The 13,020-nt window shown below is 45.2% G+C and overlaps 2 protein-coding genes across 7 annotated transcripts in view; one reads left to right on the top strand and one right to left on the bottom strand.

Moving 5' to 3' along the window:
• LOC140476113 (acetyl-coenzyme A synthetase 2-like, mitochondrial) overlaps nt 1–13,020 on the bottom strand; it is a 128,235-nt gene that overhangs the window by 23,413 nt on the left and 91,802 nt on the right. Inside the window, exon 14 of one of the 2 annotated variants that reach the window (XR_011960411.1) lies at nt 1,654–1,731. The exons of the other annotated variant lie outside the window; for it this stretch is intronic. The gene's annotated coding sequence lies outside the window, so the exon portion shown is untranslated. The remainder of the gene's footprint in view (nt 1–1,653; nt 1,732–13,020) is intronic. 2 annotated transcript variants of the gene reach the window in all.
• The window catches only part of abcd4 (ATP-binding cassette, sub-family D (ALD), member 4), a 50,441-nt gene that overhangs the window by 23,813 nt on the left and 13,608 nt on the right, over nt 1–13,020 (top strand). For 3 of the 5 annotated variants that reach the window (XM_072568211.1, XM_072568212.1, XM_072568213.1), the window contains 8 exons: nt 401–492; nt 1,104–1,196; nt 4,643–4,863; nt 6,536–6,627; nt 7,604–7,640; nt 7,734–7,783; nt 9,969–10,021; nt 11,722–11,798. In XM_072568211.1, coding sequence (XP_072424312.1) covers nt 401–492; nt 1,104–1,196; nt 4,643–4,863; nt 6,536–6,627; nt 7,604–7,640; nt 7,734–7,783; nt 9,969–10,021; nt 11,722–11,798 — 715 coding nt within the window. Of the gene's footprint in view, nt 1–400; nt 493–1,103; nt 1,197–4,642; nt 4,864–6,535; nt 6,628–7,603; nt 7,641–7,733; nt 7,784–9,915; nt 10,022–11,721; nt 11,799–13,020 lie in introns of all 5 variants that reach the window. The other 2 variants (XR_011960413.1, XR_011960412.1) reach the window with 2 other exon arrangements.

Genomic DNA, 13,020 nt, shown 5'->3' with positions numbered 1-13,020 from the left:
AGTGAAGGGACCAAGGGTTACGGGGAGAAAACAGGAGAATGGGATTGACAAACACATCGGCCATGATCGAATGGTGGAATCAGTGGGCTGAATGACCTTATTCTACTTGTATATTTTATAGCCAAAAGTGAAGAGAAACTTGCCAGTTACCAGACAATAAAGGTTTAATTCCTGAGATCTCCAGAGTAATGCTGGAAAGTTCAGAACTTTTTTCCTCTCTCTCTTTCTCTTCCACATCCCCCCCCCCCCCCTCCCCCCCCCCGCCCCCACTCCCAAGTCATGGTTCAGTTCGGAGAGTTCAATTGCAGGAACCATTCTCATTCCGGGATGTCCAAAACGAGGTCTGTCCATTTTCGATTTGTGACCTTTGCACTGCACACTGCTTTTTATTTTTTTGCAGAATGCCTTTGTGTCCATGTATCTGATACACTGCTTCAGCCAACTCATTGACCTCTCGACAACTGTGTCTGACCTTGCAGGCTACACACACAGGTTGGAAAGGCTGAGCGAGGGAGGGTGGGCAAGGAGCGGTAGCTGTGGGATGGGGTGGAGGGGGAGAGGACGGGGTGTAAGTGGGGGAGTGGGGGGAGGGGGAGATGGATAGAATGGCGGGAGAAAAGCTGTGGGATGGGGGGTAGAAGCCCTATGCTGTGAAAACAAGCCATTTGGCTCATTGAGTCCACACCGGACCTCATAGGCAGTGAGCCAGAGTCTGTCTAGACAGAAGGCAATGGAGTCAGACCATGGTCTGCCTGCAGCGGCTGCTGAAGTAAACTGGGGCCTTGAGTTGTCCTCCTATCCATTGCTCCTGGATACACGCACCACTGGATAAGGAATCCAGACCCAGAGTGTCTGTATATGCTGTGACTCGTCCTTAGCCCTGTAATAAAGGGCGACTTGATGACTCATTTTGGTGTGAGATTTTTACAGTGATGGCTCGTGATGTCGATTAGCAACGATCTGGCTCACTGCTGCTGCTGCACAGAGAGGATGTTAAGCCTCGGGAGCAAACGTAAACCATCGGCTGGTTTAATCTGCTCCTCCATTCACCAAGATCATGGCTGACATTCAGTGGCTGTTTCTCTGTTCTCTATCACTGACAGAATTGGAGAGCTGCAAGAGATGGTCCTCAAACTCTGCAAATCACATCGTAAGAGCAGACAGCCATCATGCAAGGAATTGTCAGGTTTTGACAAGTAAGTTTTACTGAGGATGCGTGGTAGTAACCCTTTCTCATTGTCACCTAAAGCACCAATTAACTTTAACCACAGAATGTGCCAGATTCCTGTTGGTTTTCCTCCGATCTGATTCACCATCAGAGATTGATGTTTCCTTCCAATGAAAGGTTTCTCATTGCTTCTCTTTCCAGCGTCACCACTCATTCAGTCATATGTTGTAAATGCACCAAGGTCTAGAATTCTCTCCTGAAACACCCGTCTCTTCCTTTATGATTCTTCTTTAAACTTACCTTTTTTCCCAAGCTGTCGATCTCACTAAATCTTTCCCTGACTCCCCACCAAACCCAGCCCTGTCTCAACCCCTTACCTTTCTCTGGTTTCTCCCCAAACTTTCTGCGTGTCTTCTCCACATTTTACCATCTCCTGTTTCCTTAACTCTGTTCCCACTAAATTGCTGAACGCCCAGTCTCCCTACCTGCTTTCCACGTTGGCTAGTACTGATGGTTCTCTGTCTTCAGATTCTCCTTCAAATCTGCTACTTTGTGCACTTCTCCTGAAAAGAAAAAGCGACCATTTACTCGACCATCCTTGCAGACTCCCATTTCCTGCCATGCCATTCCTCTCCAACTCCCAAATCCCAGCTTATCTTTCCCAGAGCTCCACGTTTGAGACCATGCGCTCGGGTTTCTGCCTCTGCTGTAGGACCAAACGGTTCCTGTCCAAGTCAGAAATGGCGACGTGCGTGACTGTGACAGGGGAGAACTCTCCTTTCTCATCCTTCTCGAATGGCCCACAGCCCCATCCTCCTCCAACACCTCTCCACCGCTGTCTAGTCAGGTGAGACTGCTCTCACCTGGATCCATTCCTAGAAGAATGAGGGGGGAGTCTCATAGAAAGGTGTAAAATCCCGATGGGCTGGGTCAGGCTAGATGCAGGAAAAATGTTCCCAATGTTGGGGAAGTCCAGAACTAGGGGTCACAGTCGAAGAATAAGGGGGTAAGCCATTCAGGACTGAGATGAGGAAAGATTTCTTCACTCAGAGAACCGGTGGAATCCTCTACCACTGTTGGGGCCAGTTGGTTAGATATATTCAAGGGGGAGCTGGACGTGGCCCTTAACGGCTAAAGGGATCAAAGGGTATGGGGAGAAAGCGGGAATGGGATACTGAGATTGCATGACCCACCATGATTGTATTGAATGGTAGTGCAGGATCGAAGGGTCAAATGGCCTACTCCTGCACCTATTTTCTGTTTACCTATGGAATCATATTGAGCGTATCACTTGCAATGCCCCCTGTTCCTGGCTCCCACACCATTGCCTGTTGTCCCCTGTCCTCCTGGTCCCTGATATATCTAAAAGCTGCCCCTTGGTGACAAGAGCCAACCTAAGGCATCAGTTTCCCTACAAATGTGAGTGACATCTAGTGTTACCTCATCACCATCTCTCTCAGTCCCCTCCACTGTCCCAAACTATCTTTTGATCTTTTCACGGGACGTGGGGTATCATTGGCTGGGCAGCGTGTAGTGCTCACTCCTAACTGCCCTGTGGTAAATGGCAGTGAGCTGTCTCCCATTCCGTTTGGTGTAGGTACACTCCCAGTGCTGTTGGGAAGGATTTTGACCCAGTGACAGGAAAGGAACAGTGATATAGTTCCGATTCACCTCTTAAGTAAAATGGAGCACCGACAGAAAATCAACCCCTTAGGGGAAAATAGGAAAATAAATTAGAATTAGAATCCTGGCCCAATCTCCTAGTGGAGAAAGTGATGACTGCAGATTCTGGAGAGCAGAGATGAGAGTGTGGAGCTGGAAAAGCACAGCAGGTCAGGCAGCATCCGAGGAGCAGGAGAAACGAGGTTCTGGGCATAAGCCCTTCATTAGGAATCCTCTCCTCTGTCCCAGCAATAAGGAAAGGGCTGTATCCATCCTGTGTAAGATGATTAAGGACTATTGTATCATAGACAGTCTGAAATGATACCCTGTTTAACACCGCTCATGGGAATATGTGAAATTGGCTGCTTTATGTTGAAAACCTTTGCAGCAACCTCAAACTTAACCTGTCACATGATCCTGATGACAAAGAGCACTGGAGGCTTTCAGTCAAGCTGTGCCAACCAGACACTGAGACCACATGATATAGGAGCAGAATTAGGCAATTTTCTATTCACTCAGGAGTCTCTGGCTAGGCCAGCATATATTGTCCATCCCTAATTGCCTGGAGAGCAGTTAAGATTCAGCCACATTGCTCTGTGTCTGGTGTTACATGTGGGCCAGAACAGGTAAGGATGACAGATTTCCTTTCCTGAAGGACATTAGTGAACCAGATGGGATTTTCCAACAATTGACAATGATTTCACGATCATCGTTAGACCCTTAATTCTGGATTCTTTCTTGAATTAAAATTCAGCCATCTGCCATGGTAGGATTTGAACGCAGGTTCCCAGAACATTAGCTGAGTTTCTGGATTATTAGTCAAGCGATAATACCACTAGATCATTCAGGGTAAAAACAATGACTGCAGATGCTAGATCATTCAGCCTATCAAGTCTGCTCCTCTGCTTGATCATGGCTGATATGTTTCTCAACCCCATTCTCCTGTCTTCTCCCAATATCCTTTGATCCCCTTACTAATCAAGAACCTATCTATCATTGTCTTAAGTGACAGCCTCCACAGCTTCCTGTGGAAATGAGTTCCACAGTTTTACCACCCTCTGTCTGAAGAAATGTCTCCTCATCTCAGTTCTGAGGGGTCACCCCTTCACTTTGAGGCAGTGCCCTCAGATCTTAGTCTCTCCTACTCATGGAAACATCTTCTCCACATCCACTATATCCACTTTTATTTCTGTAACTTCTTTCAGATCTCAAAGCACTTCCCAGCTGTCAATGTATAGTCACAATTGGAATGTAAAATATGTGGCGGACAGTTTGCCCATAGTAAGCTCCCACAAACAGTAATATGATAAACTGTTCATAATATTATTCAAAGGGTAAATATTAGCCAGGACGTTGTGAAGATTTTGTTCACTTCTAATTACAATATTACCAACCACCCGGGGGGGCCAAACAAGACCTTTGTGTAACGTCTTGAGTAAAAGGTGGCATTCTCCGACCTGGTGCTACAGTGGAATCACAGATGAGTTTTTGTGTTTAAGTCTCTGGAGTGGGACTTGAACTCACAGCACTGAGCCAAGGCTAACACCTGTAAGTGAGATGCTGTTGGCTGCTATTAAGCAATATATTTCACCCCCCCCAAATAATATATCCCTAACCAGGTGCACTCTCACAAACGCATACACACTCTCATTCTCCGTGTCCCCCACACTCTCTCTCTCTCTCTCGCTTTTACTCACTCACAATGTCTCTCAATGTCTACTGCATGCTGTTTGTAGACCCATTACGCAGTGTTGGAGGCTATCAGCGTCACAAAGTACAATAGGCTCACACTGTCATTATGGTGTTCTCCAGGGACAGTTTAGATTCAGAAGAGGAGGACGAGGAAGAGTCTGGTGATGTGGCCTTTATCCTGGAGCAGGTCTCCTTTACTGCACTGTCCTCCAAGGAGGTGCTAGTGAAAAACCTAACCCTGACCGTCATCGCGGGGCACAACCTCTTGGTAACGGGCAACACTGGCTCTGGAAAGACCACTCTGTTACGGGTCCTGAATAGACTATGGGAGACAGCTCACGGTAAGATTTGACCAATGTTGTGAAACCATTCCAACCAGGCAATCCCATGATCCTCTGTGCTATTGCTCTTCTCTCACTGGGCATTAATCGCCAACTCTGCAGTACAGAGGGATCTGGGTGTCCTGGTATATAGATCACAAGATGTTAGTCAGTTGGTACTGCATGTAATTAGGAAGGTGAATAGAATGTTATCATTCATTGCAAGATTGAATGGAGTATTATAATGGAAATGTTTGTTAGAGTTGAAGAGGCCATTGGTGAATGAACACCGAGAGTCTGTGTGTAATTTTGGTCACCTTTATTGAGAAAGGACATAATTGCAGATGAGAGTGTTGGGTTCTCATATGAGGAAAGGTTGGACTTGTATCCATTAGTAAAGCAGACTCATGGCAGTGGTGATGTTGAGTTTGGGCCAGTGTGGTGCATGGTGGTATCTGTGGTGTCTGCATTGGCGAGGTCCAATGAGGACTCATAGTGGCAAGGGGGTTTGTGGAGGCGAGATAGCGCTGATGTGTGGTAAAGGGCAGGGTATTTAAGGAGAAGGGCTGTAAAGTTGGGCACTCTCTCTTGCTTTCATTTTTCTGCCTTTACATTCTACATTTTGGTTTATTTTTAAGATGGCACCAAAGAGTGGCAACACTGTCCAACACTTTACACTGTATTTTGTAACGATATACCCATGACAATAAATCAAACCAAATCATTGAAATTTAGAGGCATGAGAACATCCTAAAGGGACTTAATATGCAGCAGCAATGAAAGAATGTTTCCCGTTGTGTGAAAGTCAAGAGCTAGGGAACGTCGTGTAAAAATAAAAAGTCTCCTATTTAGAAAAGAGATGAGAAAATTTTTTTCTCTCAAATGGTCTTCGGTCTGTGGTACTCTGTTTCCCCAGAGAGCAGTAGAGGTTGGCTGATTGAATACTTTTGGGGCAGAGGTAGACAGATTCTTGATTGATAAGGAGTCAAAGGCTATTGAGAAAAAACAGAGGAAGATGGATTTAGGGCCACAGTCACATAGGCCACGATCCTGTTGAGTGACTGAGCACGGTCAAGGGTCCGATGGCCTACTCCTGCTCTTAATACACGTGCTCGCGTTGTTACTGTTAACTCAGATTCTCTCTCCACAGCTGCTTCCTGACCTGCTGAACGTTTCCAGCATCATCTTGATTTTGTTTCGGGGCTGAGTGTCTGAGAAACCACAGTGAGGAAGAGGTCAGAATCCTTAGCTCTCTGTGGAGTACACTTGTGTTTCACAGTGTGAGAGCGTCATCCATGGGCAGAGTGAGGAGAGGAGCCACATCCCCATTTCCCACCCCCCTGCCCGCCCCCCCCCCCCCCCCCCCCCCCAAACACCTCGGTTTGGTTGATGGCTGTAATAGCTGTGCCGGAGAATGATGTCACTGATTCCTCCAAGGCTTGACTTTCTCTGCTGTACCCCCCCCCACCTCCCAATCACGCACAGTCACACACGCGCACACTGACACACGCACACACACACACTTCCACAGAGGCAAAGAGATGTAGTATAGCTGAACCCAATCAGCAGGTCATTTTTTTGGCCTTGCAGCTACATTTTTAGAACGTTATTCAAGTCATTGTTTCTTGAATTACGTGCATCATAATTGAATTGAAAAGGCGAGTTGTTGAAAGGCTGTACTCTTTACTTGCAGGGTCTGTCCACATGCTGACTTCCTTTGGGCCCCGTGGAGTTATGTTTTTTCCCCAGAAGCCATACTTCACTGATGGAACACTGCGAGAACAGGTAAAAACAATGGGTTTGATTCATCCACATGGATGCCACTTATGCATTTATTGCCCATCCCTAATTGCCCCAGAGAAGGTAGTTCCTCTTGAATTGTCGCAGTCCTTGGTGTTCAGGGACACCCACAGTGCTGTTCAGAAGAGAATCTGGATTTTGACCCAGTGACAATGGAGGAAAGCTAGGCTAGGCTGGTGTGTGGCTGGTGTGTGGCATGGAGGAGAACTTGCAGATGATTGTGTTGCCATACATCTATTACCTTGTAGATGGTAGAGGTCAGGGGTTTGGAATGTGCTTCTGGAGGAGCCTTGTTGAGTTACAGCAGTGCATCTAGTACTTGGTGCACAGTACTGTCACGGTGTCAGGGGGGGTGCCAGTCATGCCAGGCTCTTTGTCTTGAATGAATGTCAGGTGTTAGGGCAGCAGGAAGTTGGAAGGGAGGAAATTGGAGTTGGAGGTTTAAGAAACTCGGTGGACGTGTCAGAGCTGGAGCCTCAGGGTGGAAAAGGCCTCTTGCATGCAGGCTGCCTATAGGAATATCCTAATCACTGTCACCGGCCTCTTTTGTTTTACTTCCACCCCTGCTTACTTCCGTGAACTTCACAGACTGCATACACAGTGATGTTACAGAGAGGAAACAGGCCATTCGGCCCAACTGGTCTGTATTGGTATTCACCATTCTCAGCTCAAAGTCCTCCTTAGCCTTAAATCACTCCCATATGTTCATTGAGCTATCTAATCAGAAAGGTGGGAGAGTCCTTGGACAGGGAGAGTACGGGGACCATGAAAGAGGAAATTCGAGCTCTCGGGAAGGAAGGGCAGAGTTGTGGAATGAAAGAATTCCGGGGAGAAAATGGAAAGAGCTAGACACTGTAATGTTCTCAAGGCAGAGTGATTGGGAGGGCTGTGTTTAAATGAGCTGCTTGAAAACCAATTTATAAAAATGTTTCCGATTTTGTCTGTCTTTTTTTGAAAACAGGTAATTTATCCATTGAAGGAAATCTACCCAGTTACAGGTATACAGCATCATGTGCCAAGCCAACTATTCACAGCAGCAGTTTGTTGACTGAAGTACAGAGGTGACTCTTTTGATGCGTTATTTCCCTCAGGTTTACCAGATGACGAGAGAATCATCCGCTTCTTAACATTGACCGGATTGGTGAGTCATTGATAACTCATTCCTTTTACCGGCACCAGGGCAGAGTTTACACGGTTCAGCGTTTACAACACACGCACTTCACACACTTAATGCAAGAATAGCTAAACTTGATTGAACGTGTGTAAGAGTTGCCCTCAGCCCCACACATCTCCCACTCATCCCTCTAGTCTTACTCATCTGCCATTGCCCATTGGCCTACATGTGCCTCACATTTAGAAATCCCCACTTGCTCAGATCCCTGCACAGCGCTGCCTCCTCCATCTCTGTGCTTCAATGTTTGTATTGTTCTGGTGTTAATACCATCTGCTGTTCGGGGCTGGTTCGCAATCCAGAGGAGCGCCAACAGTACAGGTTCAGTTTCTGCTTCAGCTGAGGTTACCATGAAGGGCTCTCCTCTTCAACTTCTCCCCTCATCGAGGCATGGTGACCTTCAGGTTCAACCAAGACCAGTCATTTCTCTCGAGTGAGTGAGCATTCCTACTTTTTACCATTTGCTCTATTTTCAATGTGTTCATTGTAGGAATGAAATTAGGTGACCAAGAACTCTTTTAAAAAAAAAAATAAAATTTTTGTCTGAATTGCACACACTCCAGGGCAATTAGGGATGCGCAGTAAATGCTGACCTACAGAGTGGCATCCACGTGGATGAATCAAACCCATTGTTTTTACCTGTTCTCGCAGGGTTTCATCAGTGAAGTACATTTTCTGGGGAAAAAACATAACTCCATGGGACTCAAAGAAAATCAGCATGTGGACAGACCCTACAGTGCATTGCACACATGATGCAGGAGAGTCGGGCTTTGATACTGAAGGACAGGCAGAATAGAATTAACTGCAGGAAGGGATATGGGATATACAGAGAAAATTATTTCTGAAATGGATGCAGTTATGAGGGACCTGGATTAATAGTTAACAAAACAGTTCAGTACGAGGAAGGGCAGCTTGTGGTTGTTGTTTAAACTTTAGATCTTAATGGTGTCTTCTGGTAAAGTGTGTTTCAGTATCTACAACAAGCAGTATTCTTCCACAGGTAACAGGAGTGAAGATTGAAGTGTGACTCTCTCTGAGTACCTATTTAAACTCCTTTCATCCTGAGCAGTTTTAGGAGGGGTTCAGATGGTTTAAATATAAAGTAATGGATACTCAGGAGTGATTACAGATGGAATCGGTAAGGGCCTCAAATGTTTTAGCTATGGAATGATGGATACTTGAGAATAATTTACAGATTAGAATACATGCAAAAGATTCAGTTTGCTTCAAATATATGAAAAGGATAGCCGACAGTGAGTTACAAACTGCAGTCTAATTGTAGGACTCCAGTGGTTCATATAAGGGCTAATGGACACCTGCCTCATGTATGGTTTAATGGATACCTGGTTTAAATTTTAGAATAATTTATACCTTGTTTATGTGTAAGGCACCAAACCTCTGGCTATTACATATGGAATAATGAGTACCTGGTTTATGCATTGGATAACAGGTACCTGGTTTTTGCATAAGCTAATGGATAATAATTAGCTATAGGATAATGAGTACAAGTTGTAATGATGGATAATAAATATGGGGTCTATTAATTATAGAATAAGAGATACCTGGAAGTGACTGGCTGGAACCAAATCAAGGTGATTGGATGGCATATTAAACTGTATGTTGGGTTGATGTTTCAACTGGTTTTCTAACTGTGTATTTACATGTGTTATACCCTAGTGTCAAGTGATGTGTTGAAATTTCTTTCTTGTTAGTTAACGGAGTGTACTTTCTGTGTGTTCTCTGCCTTTAAAGAATGGTGCAGCAAATAAGGTGGCTATTTGGCCCATTGTATCTTGCTGACTCCTAAATATCCAATTCATCCCCTATTCCTTCCACGTACAGGCCAGCTCATAAATATACATGTAAAACACAAGCTACTTGACTCCATGAGAGATGCAGTGCTAATATTTCATGTTGAAGACTCCACTGATGCTGCGTGATGTGCTGAGTATTTCCAGTAGCTTCTGTCTTTGGCTCCCTTATGAAGCTGGAAGATAATTGGCTCTCCCGGCTGGTACTAAGAGGCAGATTCTGAGCTCGATCTGATCAAGCAACTCCGCAAGGCTGATATAGACTCTAATCCTTATCTCCTTGGTCAACAGCTTGGAACCGCAGAGAGTTACAGTCTAACTGATTTAGCTATTCTTGCATTAAGGGGTCACTCCTGAAGAGGACTGATGGTCTGGATGAGAGAGTGGATTGGAACTGGTGAGACTGACTTTTATTTAGACTTTACATCTGAGTTTCTGACTTTCAAACTTGACACATTTTTGTGCAGATTTTCACTCTTATTGACAACAGACACTGTTCCCATTGTGTCTGAAATTAAGAAGCAAACTGTGCACGATTTTAGTCACTGAAGTCTCAGTGGCTAGTGGATTGTTTAAACTAACTCTGATCACAGGATGAGTCAGCACTCCTTTTTAAAGACTGAATTGGCAAACCATTCCTCTACGTATTAGATAACTGACAGTAGTGAACATTGTCACCTGGGATGACAGGTCATTTGTACCTTGATGATGTCTTCTGGTATTGGATATTCTTCAGTATTATTTCTCTCTGTCTGAACTTCTTTTGATATTTTCAGATTCCTTACAGAATTATTTTGTCAGCCAACCACAGATTTTACACACGCAGATCATTTTTCTCTGTAGCAGTCCTCTTTTAGAAAAAAAAAAGTGTTTTCGAATTGAGGGCTAAAAACACACATAGTATTTTAGGGTTCAAACTCATTGTCATAACAATTACATCGCGATGCAGATCAGTACAGGATTGCAAAATCTGCCCCAGTTGTTCCAGATTTGGAGGTGCCGGTGTTGGACTGGGGTACACAAAGTTATAAATCACACAACACCAAATTATAGTCCAAAATGTTTATTTGGAAGCACTACCTTACGGAGCACTGCTCCTTCATCAGGTGGACTATAACCTGGTCTTGTGTGATTTTTAACTTTATCCAGTTGTTCAAGTTGACTATGGGGAATCCACTTAAAAGAATTAGATTTATTGTCACTTGGAGGGCACACAGCCCCTTGTCAGGGTAAGTGCCAGTTAGCCAGGCATTGTCCAGTGCCATATAACCATTATTAATGTATTAGATTAGGTTCCTGACAGTATGGAAACAGGCCTTTCGGCCTAACAAATCCACACCGACCATCCGAAGAGTAATCCATCCAGACCCATTCCCCATCCCTATATTTGCCCCTGACTAATGCAGGCAATTTAACATGGCCAGTTCACCTGACCTGCATATCTTTGAATTGTGAGAGGAAACTGGAGCACCTGGAGGAAATCTATGCAGATACAGGGAGAACATGCAAACTCGCCTGGGTTCCTGGTGCTGTCAGGCAGTAATGCTAACCACTGAGCCACCGTGCCGCTGACATGACATTCTGTTACAATGAGTGTCAGCAAGCATGCAGCCAGTGAGTTTCACACTGTCACCTTCACAGCACCCAGTGGATATTGTCCCAGGATCCTGAGGTTAATTATAGCAGCCCCACAATCAACTAACTCAGCATGAAGCAAGGGCTTTGGTTTGCTCTCTCATTCAGTGGGAAAGATGTGTAGTGACTTCGTAACAGTGGTGACATTTTGGGAAGTAATATATCCCATGTAATGCTGCTGATTAGAGTTGAATTGTGGCATTTGTGTAATTTGAGGGGTGTGGTGGATTGGTTTTGCTCAATTACTTTGCAAAAGCACAAAGACATTTCAGAAAGATTTCCCCACCTTGGGTGATTTGCTGTGGATCATTGGCTGTTTGAGAAGGGATTAGGTCAGTTTCTCAGTGGGTTAAATGGAATCGTGGAACAGTTTGGTTCAGAGATCTGTTCTATTCATGCTTTCTTCTCTGACATGTCATGAAGGAGTGTTCAAGATCTGATTGGCCTCTTGTTGCTCACCAGGTACGATGTGCTGTCTCCTGGAGAAATGCAGAGACTGTGCTTTGCTCGACTCTTCTATCACCAGCCCAAATATGCAGGTTAGTGTTGATCAGCCCTAAGCCACACCACAGGCCAGCCTAGCTTGGCAGGCTGGTTAACGCTGGTTGGGTCTCAGGGAACATCCTCATCAGCTGGTTAAGGCAAAGGGAACAGAGTTGAAGAGTTGAGGCCAATGGAGCTAGTTCCTGTTTTGAGCTATATTATAAGGGAAACACATTGGGTGAAGGCTGCTCTGAAAAAGTTGTCTCAGGCCCGCCCAAGCTGGGCAGGTCATTACAGTCTGTCCCCCATGTGGTGCAGCATGAAGATGAATGAATATGAGGACCAACTGATGACCTGTTTTATAGCCCATTGGAGTTTCCCTGGACTGTACTGCTCCCAAGATAACACACTGACCAAGCCATTTACTGTGTATTATCCGCTGGATGGTCTGAGAGATGGGTCTTTCTGCTTGTGAATCTTCAAGGTGTTTTATTTCTTAGACCTCATTAAAGAAGGGCCATGGAGTCAAAAGTTACCTCTGTTTTCTCTTCACATTTTTTTGTTGATTCTCTGTGGTATGTCGGTGTCCCTGGCTGGGCAGCATTTATTGACCGCCCCTAGTTGCCCTTGGCAAATCCATGTGCTGGAGGTAGACAGTTAGGGAGGGAATTCTAGAATTTTGACCCAGCGACAGTGAAAGAACGGCGATATATTTCCGAGTCTGGATGGTGAGTGGCTTGGCGGGGAACTTGCAAGTGATGGTGTGCCCATGTGCCTGCTAAACCTTAACCTTCCAAATGGAAGTGGTCATGGGTTTGGAAGGTGCTGTCTAAGGATCTTTGGTGAATTTCTGCAGGGCATTCTGTAGATAGTACACACTGCTGTTACTGAGTGTCGCTGACTGAGGGAGTGGATGTTTGTGGGTGAGATGCCAAACAAGTGGGCTAATTTGTTCTGGATGGTGTCGAGCTTCTTGAGTATTGTTGGAGTTGCACCCATGGAAGCAAGTAAGGAGTTTCCATCACACTCCTGACTTGTGCCTTGTAAATAGTGGAGAGACCAGGAGAGTCAAGAGGTGAGGTACACATGCTTGATTCCTAGCCTCTGACATGGTCTTGTTGCCATTGTGTTTATGTGGCAAGTCCAGTTGAGTTTCTGATCAATGGTACCCCTTAGGATGTTAATGGTGGGATATTCAGTGATGGTAACGCCATTGAATGTCAAGAAGTGGTGGATACATTGTCTTTTATTGGAGATGGTCATTGCCTGACTTGTGTG

The sequence above is a fragment of the Chiloscyllium punctatum genome, chromosome 4, assembly GCF_047496795.1.
Source record: "Chiloscyllium punctatum isolate Juve2018m chromosome 4, sChiPun1.3, whole genome shotgun sequence".
In the NCBI taxonomy this organism is placed as follows: Eukaryota; Metazoa; Chordata; class Chondrichthyes; order Orectolobiformes; family Hemiscylliidae; genus Chiloscyllium; species Chiloscyllium punctatum.
The sequence above is the reverse complement of the archived record's forward strand: the minus strand, read 5'-3'. Positions and strand labels throughout refer to the sequence as shown.